This window comes from Bos indicus, chromosome 9 (genome assembly GCF_029378745.1).
Source record: "Bos indicus isolate NIAB-ARS_2022 breed Sahiwal x Tharparkar chromosome 9, NIAB-ARS_B.indTharparkar_mat_pri_1.0, whole genome shotgun sequence".
NCBI classification, from domain to species: Eukaryota; Metazoa; Chordata; class Mammalia; order Artiodactyla; family Bovidae; genus Bos; species Bos indicus.
The window spans coordinates 73,423,510-73,438,180 of record NC_091768.1 but is presented as its reverse complement, the minus strand read 5'-3'; the positions used below and the strand labels follow the sequence as shown (position 1 = coordinate 73,438,180).

At 41.8% G+C, this 14,671-nt stretch overlaps 1 protein-coding gene across 5 annotated transcripts in view; it reads right to left on the bottom strand.

Moving 5' to 3' along the window:
- The window catches only part of MYB (MYB proto-oncogene, transcription factor), a 35,598-nt gene extending 22,683 nt beyond the window's left edge, over positions 1-12,915 (bottom strand). The window contains exons 1-8 of one of the 5 annotated variants that reach the window (XR_011568501.1): positions 12,657-12,915; positions 8,163-8,280; positions 6,387-6,458; positions 4,778-4,870; positions 4,318-4,538; positions 2,398-2,632; positions 1,083-1,163; positions 536-640 (exon numbers count right to left, since the gene is read on the bottom strand). Coding sequence is in view for 4 of the 5 variants with exons in the window: in XM_019967473.2 (XP_019823032.1) it covers positions 536-640; positions 1,083-1,163; positions 2,398-2,632; positions 4,318-4,538; positions 4,778-4,870; positions 6,387-6,458; positions 8,163-8,280; positions 12,657-12,679 (948 nt within the window). In the remaining variant the exon portion in view is untranslated. Of the gene's footprint in view, positions 1-535; positions 641-1,082; positions 1,164-2,397; positions 2,633-4,317; positions 4,539-4,777; positions 4,871-6,386; positions 6,459-8,162; positions 8,281-10,893; positions 11,154-11,342; positions 11,558-12,656 lie in introns of those variants that run through there. The other 4 variants (XM_019967473.2, XM_019967475.2, XM_019967474.2 and 1 more) reach the window with 4 other exon arrangements.
- Positions 12,916-14,671: the final 1,756 nt, after the last annotated feature.

Here is a 14,671-nt window from a genome sequence, read left to right as displayed (position 1 = left end):
GTCAAAATTCAATAATGGTCCACACGGCTTTTGTGCATGCAAACAAAAGAGGGTCACTTATTTATGGAGAGATTTGATATATATATAATTTTTACATGGATATACTGGGCATACATTAAATTATGTTTGAAATGATAAATATGAAAATCTAGCTTAAGAAAAGTAATAGAAAAAAATTCAATGAATAGGCACCAGACACACAGCTTTGTAAAAAAAAATTGCAAATTTTCAGTTTTTTCTCTGCTACTCACTAAATTGATTATAGTCCTTCTGAAGAAAAAAAAATTGAGGAAGAGACTCATAGATGGATATTGAGGTTCTATGGCAACACAAAAGGACGACTTCCAAGTTAGTCAACACACACTGTGATACCGATTGCATTTTATTACAAGCAACCTCTAGTGTTTAAACATTGTTAGTGGATATATGGAGTCTTGATTAGTGTGATTGTTAGAAGATAATGGAAAAGATATAGAAGAACACTGGGGTCAAGCCATTATCCACCGCTTGGATCAAGCACGCAGTGACAGCTTACTGGAAGTGCCTGCTGTCCTTTGAGTTCGTTCTCAGTTGACATTAGAAGCAACTCTAACTCCTTTATTCGCTTTTCTTTCTCAGGGTCTTCATCATTATAGTGTCTCTGAAATGAAAAGTTAAGCAAGAAGAAAACACAAAGGCCTGGTTGGTAGCTGTAAATACAATGGTCATGGCCTGTGGTTCACAAGAGACCACACAGAACCCAAAGAACCCTGGCATGGAACCAACGCCAACTGAATCTGGCCACTACAGAAATCTCTGTGAATGTTATCCCAGACATAAGGGAGGGATGTGAAACGTGAGGCTCAAGGAGATGCTGACAGAGGGGTTGTTTCAACTTTCAACATCCGAGAACCAGAGAGTCCCGTGCTAATTCAATCCGGAAGTGGAGACTGCTGGCCAGAACTCCGCCCATTTTTTCACTGTCCCCCATTTTTTTAACTTCAATGGATCAGGTGGAAATAAGTGTTTGGATGAAAGAACCAGAGCTGTGCCTTGAGCAACTAATGAGCTTCTTTATGAAATGATCTTTACAGTGGGCTTACCTGAATAGCTGCAGCAGCTGGCTGAGGGACATTGACTATATTTACATGTAATGCTACAGGATATGGGACGTGACTGGAGACCTACATCAAAAATGCAAAACAAAGGCCAAGTCATTCATGGTTACACATGCTTCAGGGGACTTGTTGGCTTCCTCAAGTTTCACTCTAAGACTAAGGAAAAAAAAAGCACTTTTCTGATAAAATTCACAAAGCAAAATAAATAAAATCCAATTCTAATTTGAAATTTTAGCCAAACATTTAATAATATTAAAGCAACGTAGTGAAAAAAAATTTAAATGCTCATTAATTATGACAGGAAGTATTCCTTAGAGAAAACTAGAAAGAAAAATATAATCTGAAACACATTCATGAGTGTATGAACGAAGTTTTGATGCAAAAAACAGCTGGCACTAGCTGTTTATAAATAAAAATATTTTTCTGTGAATTATTATGAGTTTTTTTAGTAAAGAGTACAGCAGCTCTTAGGATAGTTCATTCATCTAAGACTTTTTAGGAAAGTCTGCAGTCAAATTTACAGAATAGACAGAGAAAGTAAAAACTACTTGGGAGTATGTTTTGCATAGAATTTGCTTATGAGCTCTGAATTCTTGGATAAATTTCATCATTTATTATTGTTAATTTTAAGATTCAAGTCTTGCAATCTTGATTTTTTTTCTCTTTATTCTTTTCTAATCCATTATGAAAATTTCTTTCCATAAATATAAATATCAAGAAATGAAGAAAGAATCACACTGATTCAAAGGAGGATAAAAAACATCAGATGTCAGTCATGAAACTGCTCTTGTTTCTCAGTAAGAAGGCAAACACTTACTTAGTGAATGAATAAATTAAGACCTTTCAGCTAGATCACTACCAGAGCTGAACTTACAATCACCTGTTAAATTTCAGTGTCAAACTATTTCCCTGTAAATGTAATATTACATTCACTTTTTATTTTGGCAGAGAAAAGTACTAGATACAACTGCACCTCCATGCCCTCATTCTTCTTCAGCAATACCTTGTTAAGTAAATTTACATTCAAAAGCTAACTTCAAATTAGATTTGAAGCAGCAAGTTAAAACCAAACAACCTGGATTCTAGTCTGGACAGTCTCTATGAGCTGTGTAACCCTGGACAAATCACTTAACATCCTCATTTCTGGATTCATATTAGGGATAACACCACCTACCCTTCTCAGTTGATCATGATCATGTCTGCGAAAACTAAGTATTCACTAGAAATTATCATTATTACCTGGAACTAGTAATAAAACAACCATCTCTTTCATTAAACTGAATGCTCAGGAACAACTTACGTTTTGTGCTTCAGAAATGTGGTAATAGGGATAGTCACTGTTAACGGAGGGTTGGCCAGCTGGAGGGAGTTGAGCTGAAGGTGGAGCATGCGTAAAGCCCATCAAATGGCTGTTCTTCTGAAAGCTTGTGGTCACTGGTGGCTGGCTGGCTTTAGAAGACTCCTGCAGATAACCTTCCTGCTCGACCTTACGACGCATTGTAGAATTCCAGTGGTTCTTGATAGCATTATCAGTTCTGCACAGAAATATATCACATATTCATTTTACAAACAACAATTTCAACTCAGATTACAGTTAATTGACAGAAAACTGTTTCTAACAGAGACTTTTCTTTTGGTCCAGTACTAGTGTTTTTTTTCACTTCTGTCTTCTCTACGTCCTTAAAAGCACGCTACCCCAATCAACTAATTAAAAATCCATAGATTTCTCTAAATTACATAATATGGAAATTATATAGTTTTATACAAATTTTGAAATCTTTTAGACATTTGTCTTTCCTTGTTAAGTGTATTTTCAATACAATACAATTTCAATACAATGTTTATTCTGACTGTGGTACAAGACTCTAATACAACTTAAAGTCCTGGTTGTTCTAGAAAATTACTCCTTTGAGTTGTGGACTGACATACACATCACAATAGGCACTCACTGAAGTTTGGTGAGCAATAATGATGTTGCTGCTGCCTCAATGTCTACTCTTTATCTAGAACAGTACTAGCTAGAGATTTTGAGTAAAAAATCCTCCCACATTTCAGAAACCACCTAAAACTGTTCCAAAGCGGGCAGAGATGAAAATGTAAAATGGCATCCAGAAAGGAAAGAGGCTAACTTCCAATATATTTTTAAACTGCAAAGCATTTTTACTAAAGTTTTTCAATTCTCAGGAAAACAGTTTCTCAATTCAAAAAAAAAGAACAAAACCGTTTTAAGCCTCTCTTTTACTATTTCTGTGGGGGTGGGGGAATGCATGCTAAAGAAAGAGGAAGTTCAATCGCCCCTTAAAACTTTAAAAGAATCAACAACATATCCTCTCAGACCATATGGGAGAAAAGGCCTCCCTTTATCAACCTCTTGAATTCTCTGAGCTTATTCTGGACCAAGAGAGAGGAAATGCTTCAGAACATCACAAGGGAATACTGAATAGACCATCAGAAGCACGGCCTTCTTTGAAACGACTCTTTCTCCACTTTGGGTCATGAAGCTGAAGAATAAAAGTATTTAAAATATTTCCTATCTTATGATATTTTTATGAAGATTTATAATAAATAGTATCTCCCCAATTAAACATCTGTTATAAACTGTTTAAATGGTGAAAGTGGGACAAAAATGAGCTTCCAAAGATATCCCTCAAACTGAGGTCATTTTCATGCCTTGTTCATGAAAAAGAAAGCATAACAACAACATTATTTAAAAACCTGGAAGAAGTATGATAATTCTAGAGATACAGCCTTTCTTTATTCAAAAGAAAAAAATTAAGCCAAGTGGTATAATGAAATGAACATGGTATCAGGAAATGGTACCTGAACTCCTTCTGGTCACAACTAGCTGTATGAACTCATACCAAACTATTAATCCTTGGTTTCCTTCTACATGTTTAGAGTTTTGAAGTTTACAGAGTGCTCCGATATATTTTATTTGGTACTAACATTGGCCCTGAGAAGTGGGTTATAACCTGTTTTGCAAATGGGGCAATTGAGGCTGAGAAAGTTGGCTCAAGCTCACCATTGGGGTGGATTCTGGAAGTCCTGAACCAGATAACCTCTAAAGTCTCTTCCAGTTTTAAAAGCTATGGATCTGGTTTATCTAATGAAACATACACCACAACAAAATGTAATTCACTCACCATACATTTTAAAACAGAATGTTCCATACCCGTTCCCTCATTCTTCCCAATCAATATATTTTTTGACATATTATTACCGTCCAGGCAGTAGCTTTGCGATTTCTGCCCATCTGTTCCCCAGTCTCTTGTGTGCCTGGTAAATAATTCTGTCTTCCTCTTCTGTCCAGGAGGTTTTCTTAACTTCTGGATTCAAGTGGTTATGCCACCTCTCCCTACATTGTTTTCCAATTCTCCCCTTTAAGTGCTTGGCAATAACAGACCAACGTTTCGGACCGTATTTCTGTACAAGCTCTATCACCTTCAGATAAACACACAAAAATAACCTATGTTTTAATGTTATGTAATGAGTCAGTGTAATCATTCTTCATGTTATCTTTAGAAAATTTCTAAAAATCTTCTTTCATTCATGGGAAATATGGGAATAGAGACCTCAACTTTCTGTTTGTATACTTTACCTGTTTCTTCAAGCTGGGAAATATTCAACAATATTGGGGGCTATTCGTAATTGTGATTCACACCAACGAATCAAGAACTTACTCTCTGATCTTCCTCTTTGGTCCAAGGACCCTTGATGAGCTCAGGGTTTAGTACTTTCTGCCATCGGTGCTGGCACTGGACATCTGTTCGATTCTAGGCAAATAAGATGAAGCAAGCACTGTCACGTAAGACATGATGTGATAACACATGAATACTGTTGTCATATAAATCACATGTGGGCAATATACCACGAAAACATTCAAGAACATTTTAGGGCATGTTTGGAAAGCCCATTTCTTATAGCTAAAGAACATACAAAAGAATACATCAAAGTTGTATCTAAAATTAGAAGTTCTCCATCCTGAGGGAAACAGTTCTTCTACGTGATCTAAAGGATCGTCATACAGCATACTTGGCTGTCAGTTTAACTTAACCTTAATCTCAGTGTGTTGCTTTGGAAGTACCCATATGGATTAAGACTTCTTAGAGATTTTATATTGATGTTGGACCTTTATGTTGATGTTGGACCACTCTAAATGACATAAGTTTGATTCTCATTCACGCTAAGAGATGTGCTTCAATTTAGGACTAAAGTGTTAATATTACAGAAAAAACAAAGATGAAAAAAAAATGGGCCCTATTTTATAAGAGCTTATAATCATGTAAGTAGTAAAAGACAAACATATAGTTAACTAAGAAGGTGAAATTTGATTCATAGGCAAGAAGAGACCACAGCAAAATGATATTGGGGTGGAAAAAAGGAGTGTCTCCTGAGAAGGAGAAATTATGTTTCCTTAGAAATAGTCTGGAAAAGGTCTTGGCATAGACTGTGAAGGATGGATGCAACATTTTAAGAGGTGGCATCACCAGGGACACAAGTTCTCAGGAGGGAAAGCAGAAATGAATTCAACCAAACCTGCTTACAGAGAGGAAGCAGGAAACAGAACTGGAGCTATTAAGTCGAGGCATATGGAAGAGCCTCCATGTGCCAGGTCTAGGCAGTTTACTTAATGTGTGAGACTTGAAGTCACTGTCGCTAGTTTTGAGATGTAAGGTAAAGCTGCATTTTATGAAGCTCCATCTACCAATGGTGTCTGGGACATGTGAGAAAGTGAAAAGCTACAAGCTGGAAAACCAGTTATGAAGGCAATGCAGTTGTCCAGAGAAGAGGGAAAGGGGCCAAACATGTAAAACAGTGAGGAGAATGAACAAAGGCATCCCAGATTCCTTAATCCTGGCTTTGTGTAGGGGACGGGGTGGGGGTGGGGGGCGGGTAAGTCTAAAGGAGCTCCAAAATTTTAAACCAGGATACCAAAATTATGGCTATTGAAAAGATATGAAATTGAAGAAAAGCAGACTTGGGGGAAATATCATGAGTTTAGTCATCCACCATACAACAAATTTAATCAAATTGCTAATATATATTATCCTAAAAATGAAAAGATAAAGAAGGAAGCATTTAAGATATGCTATAAAAAATCCATTAATAATATCTTTAGAAATTTAATTATATGCATTACAATAGAAATATAAGTTATGGATAGGCATTTCTCCCTTACTTCTTACATAAAAGCACATGTGTAATGTTTTAATATCATCTCCTAGGATATCTTATTTAAATCTTTGGGAGAGGATTTCCTTTTACAGAAAGAAAAAATTACTAACTTACCGGGAGATAATTAGCAATAACTTTCCAGTCATCTGTTCCATTCTGTTCCACCAGCTTCTTTAGTTTTTCATCCTAAGATATTTAAAGGTAATCCTAGGATATTAGTCATTTACTGTAAACTCAGATCAGAGTTTGAATCTTGATTCAACTACTGATGAGTTATATAAGCTTGGGTACATCATTTAGCTTTTCTGGGCCTTAATATTGTCATCTGTACAATGGGAATGATAGTGTCTGTCAACAGGATTATTTGAGAATTATATGAGTTAATTATGCAAAACATTTAGCATAATGTCTGATACAAAATGTTTAACACTTGGTGACTTTTAAAAGTTCTACTTCATGGGAAAAATATGAACTCCACTGTTTGATTTAATAGACATTGAATTATGGCATTAGACAGGATCTCAATAAGAAACAGTTCAAGTTCTACTCTAATATTTACTAAGTTCAATATCTTCATTTAAAAAAGTGGAGGATCACTTTTCTTAATTAAACTTGAAGGTATGATGTAAGAAAATCATTTAGTTTTTGTATCAATATATTCACAATTTAAATGAGACCAAATTTATTAGAACACAGAAGACACTAAACATCAGGGTGAAATCTTTCAGTTCACAACTGTTTTTCTAAACATATTCAACCAAAAGAGAACCCCCATGTTGCTGCCAAGGTAACTTTCACACATGATGTGACTCCCATGGTACAACACAGACACAGGAATTAGGAAACCAGGGTTACCATCAGAACTTCTGAATCTCTAAGAATAATCCATGTGCACGAGTTCCACAGGTAAAATACATTTCCCATGGACCTCATTGGAAATCCTGCCTGCCTGTCAATGAGAGATCTGGTTTAAGTAAAGGAGGGCAGAATGAAACTGAACAAGGGTCAATATCATTTATTCTAACACGAAATCCTCTACAATCAGTTGCAAACTTTGAGGACTTTAAAGAAAAAAGCAACTTTTCTCTTACATTAATAATTTTGCCCCCTAAGCATTTTTCCATTCCTACAAAGATCAAGCTTTTGATAAGCTCGCAGAAAAAGAGAGGTGAGAAGCAGACACATCTCCATCCATTCTGAATGCTCTCAGAGCAGACTGAGCAACTAACACTTTCAGAACAGACACCCAGGTATATTTCTCTGTGTAACATTATATGCCAAGAATGTTAAATGAACCTGTTACAACAAGTTTTATGGGTGCTGCTTTATTCTTTTGTTTTGTTTTTGGAAATAGCAATTCATTCATTGGTTCAGGGAACATTTATTAATATTCCACTTTGTGGCGATCAATTCTGGGTTCAGGAACACAAAAATGAATAGATATTTAGCCCTGCCCTCAGCAGACTCACAGTCTACAGGCAGAGGCATTTATGTTACAGGAACAATAAATACGAACGTGTACCCAGTGGTTGGAGGATGCATCCAACGTGTCTAGGGAAACCAGGGACAGCGTCACAGAAGAAGCAATGTCTCACAAGTGATGAAGAAGTAGTTGTGGAGTAAAATGACAAGAACAGAATAGGCAGAGGAAAAAACAATAAAGTGAGAAGACAAGAACATTCAAACAGCTGCAAAAAGTTTGAAAAAGGATGGTACAGTGTCCATGTAGGGGAGTGGTGAGGGGTAAGCACACTGCACAGGCAGGCTAGGGTAAGAAATCAGAGAGCCTGCTAATAGGTTTGAACACCTGTAGTTTAGCTGAAATTTTGTTTTTCACAAATGGAAGCACTCCATGCTTTTTCCTCATGTTTTGATTACATAATTAGTTACCTCTTCCCTGGTCCACCTAGTTTTCCCCAAGTGACGCTTTCCAGACTTGGGAAGCAATCCATCATAATCATGGTCACACATCTCAATGTCTTCATCATCCTCGTCACTACTGTAGATGCTGCAGAAATAAAAAGTGGGCAGATGTGGACTGAAACAAGAGGATCCAAACTACAGCAAGCAAAACTCACACCAAAACTCCTCAACAATCTCTTCAAAGTTTACAAAGATAAAACTTGGAAAAGTTGCACAACAAGAGTGTTTTTGGCACTTTGTTGCTCTGGGATTGTAAACGAGTTTTGCTGTTTTTGGTATCCACAGATACGGCAAAGGACCTGGCACTTTCTATTGCACTGCATGTTTAAACCTGCTGTTAATGTTAGACCAGTGACAAATTACACAATTGGCAACCTTCCAACCAATGAAGGTTTAGGTTTAAAACTTAATGTTAAAGACAATAAAAAGAACGAGAGCCCACATCCTTTATATAAGTACACTCAAAATCTTTGGCATACGTCACATGGTTTAAATAATATTTCCCAAATACAATAAACAACTCAATTGCGTTATCTTCATGGGGCTGGTGTTTTATTAGGAGGAAAAAATTCAAGAAGTAATACACCCAACAATACAATTATAGTCATCTCTTAAAGATTAGAAGATTAAGAGAATCTAACAGGGAAAGGATTTAAAAACTGAGAAAGGATAAGGGATCAAGTGATCAAACTGCATTGTAAATAACATTTATATCAAACAGTTAAAAACTCCAGACCAGGTCTATCCAACTTGTGGCCATGTTTACAATCCTCAGTTTCCAGAGTAACCAAGTGAATAATTTAGGCCACATGGTAGTCAGAATCTTACTTACTCATGTTTTTTCTACCTCAGACTGAATGGTATTTGAAAGATCTTAAAATGTACCTAATTCAAAACTGAGGGATTTCCCCAGATGAGTTTAAAAGGAACTCATTACTGTTTTCAAAAGAACTTTTCCTTTTACCTACTTGACCAAAACTATAAATTTTGATGTCTTTTGAACTAACTCTATACTTAATATTTATTAATCATATAATGATGAATGTATCCCTATAATAGATATGAGTCATTTTACAGCCAGTTTACTTTTAGTTATTATTTTACTTATATAAAACTTAAGTTACAAGGAAAAATTATACTATCTTTAAAGAGTTAACTAAAAATTTATCATTGCAATATTGAGAATTCCATCAAATTAAGAACAATAAAAATAATTATATAAAGTAATATCATAATGCAAATCATTATTCTAAAAAATAAAATGTATATTCATATCTGGTCTTCCAGAAGCAACTTACAAGTATATATTACCCATCCCTTACAAACCAGCAAAATTACTTCCCCCAAATCCTGAATTTGAGGTTCTTATAATTTAAAACTATTATTCTGGGAAACAACGCGAAGGTTCAGGATTCATGGTGAGCAAGCAGGATGTGATCCAAATTTAAAACGCCATCACACAAAAAAAGACCACTGAACTATATTTATAATCTATAACCATCTTTCACTTAGGGGCTATCCTTTTAAAGGAGAGCCTGATCCCATTTCACACTATCAACAAAGGGTTCTAAACAACTTCTGATTAATAATTACAGTAGCTTTCCTTTAATAAAAAACACAAGCCTCATAAGGTGAAAAAAATGTTATTATAATCCCAGGAATTTTGAAAGGTTCATAGAGAACTCCTTGGAAAGCCCCCCAGATGAAGTGGCACCCTTGTGAAATATCCGGGATTCCAAGAAAGCCTGAGTCATCTGCAAGTGGAGTCACAGGTTCAGCTGAATTTAACTTTGGGGGTCTCGATAGATCTGGAGATCACGTTTTCAGAACTGAGAACTACTCGTTCCAAACCAGTAATCCGACACCACTGTCTTGGCAACAGCTGAACACTCAGGAATAAGCAACAAATTCGGCCGCCCATAGGGGGCAGCCTACATCAGGAGAGAGCGCATAGACACTAAATAGGACTAGGCTTCTGGAGGTAAAGGTGCCAATCCTAGTTTTGCCTCAACCTAGCTGCGTGACTTGGACAAATCACTTCCCCTCTCTCAAGACCTCAGTTCCTCGCCTATACAGAAGGGCTTGGATTCTACTTCTAAGGTACTTTCCAGTGCTAATAAAGGATAATTCCAGATCTTTCGTTGAGTCTAAAAATTAAGCAGAAACGTGCAAAATCAGAGATGTGCACAAGCAAAGTCTTGGGGGAAACTTGGTGTGTGACTTCCGCAGGTCCTGAAGAGGCCACTGAAGAGGGGAGCAGGGCTACTAGCCCAGGACTGGTCAAACTATCAGCTCCAGGGTCCATTAGCACGCGAGGCACGGGTGTTGCCTTTGAGCTTTGCATGCGATTTCCTCGCTCTGAACGGTCCCGGTCGTCTAAGTAGGATGATTAATTTCTACTAAGGACCTGAAATAACTTTTCCTTTATCTGCTCTGACAAGATCTCAGACCCAACAGTCAGAAGACTTTCAAAGGCTGATTTCAAGCTTGATGCACCCCGGCTCCCCACCTGCTAGACCTGGTGTGGTTACAAGAGTACGACTATGAATGTTACATTCTGTCAAGGAAACAAACCGTGCAAAGAAACGAAAAAGAAAAAAAAGTGTTGGGGGTTGGGAAAAAGGGAGGGGAGCGGGAGGAAGTGCCTTGTGGCCGCTACTGTGATTCTAGAAAAAGGGTTCAGACTCATTTCGCTGACCTGGTTAATAATCCCTGCCGAGTCGATGCTCGCCTTGCAAGAAACGGCTTCGAGCCCACAGCCGGGTTTCTCTTCCCCCTGAGGCAGGTTCAAGGCTCCCGCCCGTCCCGGCCACCTCCCCTCGCCGCTACCTGGGAGCCGCCGGGAACCTGAGCAGCCCCGCCCCGCGGGGACGGTCAAGATCGCGGCGCGCGGAGCCTGCCTCCGCGCCTCCTCCCAGCACCGCTTCCCAGCTCCCTCCTCCTCCTCCTCCTCCTCTTCCTCCTAGTTTCTGCTCCCGAAAAAAAAAAAAAAAAAAAAAAGATGACCCCGGCTGCTCTACAGTTAAGTCCCAAAGGCGAAGGTGAAACCACTCAAGAGGCAACACCCTCGCCCCGCGCGCCCAGACCCGGGAGAGGCAGAGGGAACCAGCGACAGCCCCAAGTCGTCTCCCTTTTTTTCTCCAGTACCTGGCCTTGTCTGGGCGCCGCTCCCCGGCCCGGCCAGGCCCGGCCGAGGGTGCTGCTGCAGGGCCCACACCCACGCTCTTTGCAACTTCCTATCTCTGCGAGAGGATAGGCGACCTCCGATGCAAAAACGAATAAGTAAAAGAAAATCAAACAACCCGAGGAAAAAAGCGTGGGTTTGCTTTGCCTCCAGGGACTTTTTCCCCCAGCACGTCTCGGCCAAGGTCTGTCCCCGCGTCCCCTTCTCCGCCCGGGGCGACCGAAGGCTGCGCGAGCAGGGCGCCAGGAGGAGCGGCGACCTTGGCCGCGTCCACGTGCGCGCGCCGCGCCGGGGCCTCCTGCACACGGGAAGCGCCCGCGGGGATTGCGTCCCTGTTGCGCGGCAGCGGCGTTGGGTGCCGCCCGCCTCCGTCCCTTGCCATTGAGCTGCAACCGTGGCGGCGGCCGAACTAGCCCCCGCACCCGGCCACTCAATGGGAGCGCCGCGGCGTCCAGTCCGGGAAGTCCACAGACTGGTCGAAGCAGGAGCTCCAGCAAGTGACAGTTCGGACCAGTCTCTCCTCTCTCCTCTCCCCGTTTCCCTCCGATCCGCCAAAATGTAACAGCACTTCACTCCCGACACCCGGCGAGCCTCCCCAAGTGCACTTGACATGTGCGGCGCGGGCGCGTGGGGGTGGATGTACAATGTTTGCTTTAGAAATAAAAGCCTCCCAGAGAATATGGATTCGAACATTCAAAACCAGAGCTTAAAACAATCTGCAAAGGTAGAGACCCTTTCCTCCCCTACAAGCTTCTTTCCAGCAGCCTGTCAGCTGACACTCTTCTTCGCCTCCATAAAGAATGAATGAAATTTAAATGAACTACCTGCAGCCACTAAACAGTTCGGCATTTCCCCTATATCAGCCATTAGCTCTGCACTTCCAAGTCCAAACATATCGCAATGCATCCAGCAATTACGCTGCGACTCGCTCGCCGACACCCGCGGCATCAAGCCAGGAACGTAGTGGGCTCCCCGGGGCTGGTGGGCACCGCTCTGCCCCTGGCTGGAGAGTGCTGCTATTTTCCCCCTAGAGAGAAGGTACCCTGTGCAACTTGCAAAATGAGCCTCAGGGCGTGCTTCCCAGCGTCCTAATGGATTTCCAGCACCGACTCTTCATTCTCCGTCCCTCGAGTGGCTTCTGCTGCCGAGGCAGGGGCTCCGGGTCCTCGCAGTATGACAGCCCCGCAGAAGATCCGGGAACGAATTCCCACCTGCTCCCAAGCTCCTGGAGCCCAGCGCGCCCCCGCCCACGGCCGCCCACCGGGGATCCCCATTACCTGTGCCGGGGTCTTCGGGCCATGGCGCGGCGGGCGCCGGGCTCCGCTGGGAGCCGCGGGAACCGCACGGGGCTGCGCCTCCCGCTGCCCGCCTGCGTCCCTCCCCGGCTGCGCAGTGGCGCTCCGCACCGCCGGGGCGAAGTTTCTCAGGAGAAAGAGGAGGAGGAGGAGGAGGAGGTCTCGGAGGAGGAGGAGAAGGAGGAGGAGGAAACAGGTTGATATTAAAGTGTAAACTCTGTAAACAGAGATGCCATCAAACAAAGAGCTTTGGACACTCCCCCTCCCGCCAAATCTGGCGCCCCTGCAGTGCGCACGCGCCCTGTCCGCCGCCTCCGCGGTCGCCTTGGCTGCCGCCCTCCGGGTTGCCTGGCCCGCGGGGCCGCGGCTCCCCTCCGACTCTCGCGCCGCTGTGTGGCTCCTGGCGCGCTGCGAGGCCGGGGCGGCGCGCGGGCGGAGAGCCCGGGGCCAGGGAGGGGCGACCGGGGGCCGCGGCGGCGCCTTTTCCTGAGCAAACCCCGCTCCCTGGTACCGGCTAAGCGGGCTCGCGCCGCGTCCCACTGATGCTGCCTCCCCTTCTTGGTGGCCGCACTATCGTCGCCCCACTCGGCTTGCCCCAGGGCCCCAGAAATGAGCTCTCCAGGCTCTGCCTGATTGTCGCGGGGGCGTCAAGGAACGGGGGCGTGGGGGGAGGGGAACTCCCGCATTCGAGATTGGATTTAGGCAGGGTGTAAAACTCAGCTCCCTGGAGATGGGGGAGAGTTGGGTTGGGGAGTCGGTAGTAGGGGATGGGAGCATACGTTTACATAGGATATTTGGCTAGCTGCTTTGAGTTTGTTTTTGTTGTTCTGCTCTGTTTTTAAAGAACATCTCTAACTTGATAACAAGAGACACTTACGTACGAGTGGGGTTGGAGCTATCACCGCTCACACATGGGGCACCCCAGCGGAGTTTTCACTCTCCACCCAGATCCTGGAGCCGACACGCCACCTTCGCATTGTCACATGCCTTCAGTCTCACCCCGGCACACGCCCGGCCCCACCCACCCTGCCCGGCCCAGGCGGTGCCCACCACACACCTCTGTCCATGCAGAATGCTGCGCGCGCCCTGAACTCCACACCTGCAAAATCCACAGGGTTCCAAACAGCCCAGCAGCCCCCAGCAGAACTCAGGAAGCCCCACGTGCGCTTGCATGGTTTTAAAAGTTCAACAGTTTGTGATACGGAGATTGGCACCCGCGTTTAGGGTAGTTTAGGACTCTTGTTTTACCAGATAAAAATCACGAAAAGACTAGTGTTCACTTAACTAGAGGCTCCCAAACAATTAAAGGGAGAAGATAAATGCTGAATTTATAAGGATCAATGATTGGGGGATTTTAGGGGAGTTTTAGTTTTACTTCCGTTTATACACTTGTACCATTGGGGACTTTTTTTTTTTTTTTCTCATTCTCTGTACACACTAATTTATTTTTCCTTTAATCTTATAGGAGTTTGAGACTTCTGCTGACTGGGTTTTGTGGGTGTCCCGTGTGCCCTGGCAGTTCAAACTTAGCTCAGAAAGCATTTTTTTTCACTAAAAAAGCATTTTCTTACTGATATGAGTCATAATTTTGTTAAATGGTGAGCATGCTTGGTTTCAAGACTTTATCTGGTAGTTTACACATTGTTTCTTAACATTGTAATATAGTTTAAAACCTTATCAAAAAGTATTAGTTTCTAGTTAGATTTTAGCATTCCTTTCTCCATGAGGGGGAAAAAAAATCCACTGAAACAACATTATTGTGAGATACTTCAGGTCACAATCTTGAAAGACAAGTTAATATATTTTTGAAGACAATATTCATTTCTAGATTCTATAATAAATTTCTTTCTCCATATCAAAAATAAACAATTAAAAAAATCTAGAACAAACTTCTAAATACCACTCTTAAAGTAATTGCATCTGTCTTTGGGATTACTTCATGAATTTAACTGGCATGATTCCCAAATGCTCTTTGGCACAGTAAAGAGTATGTGAAC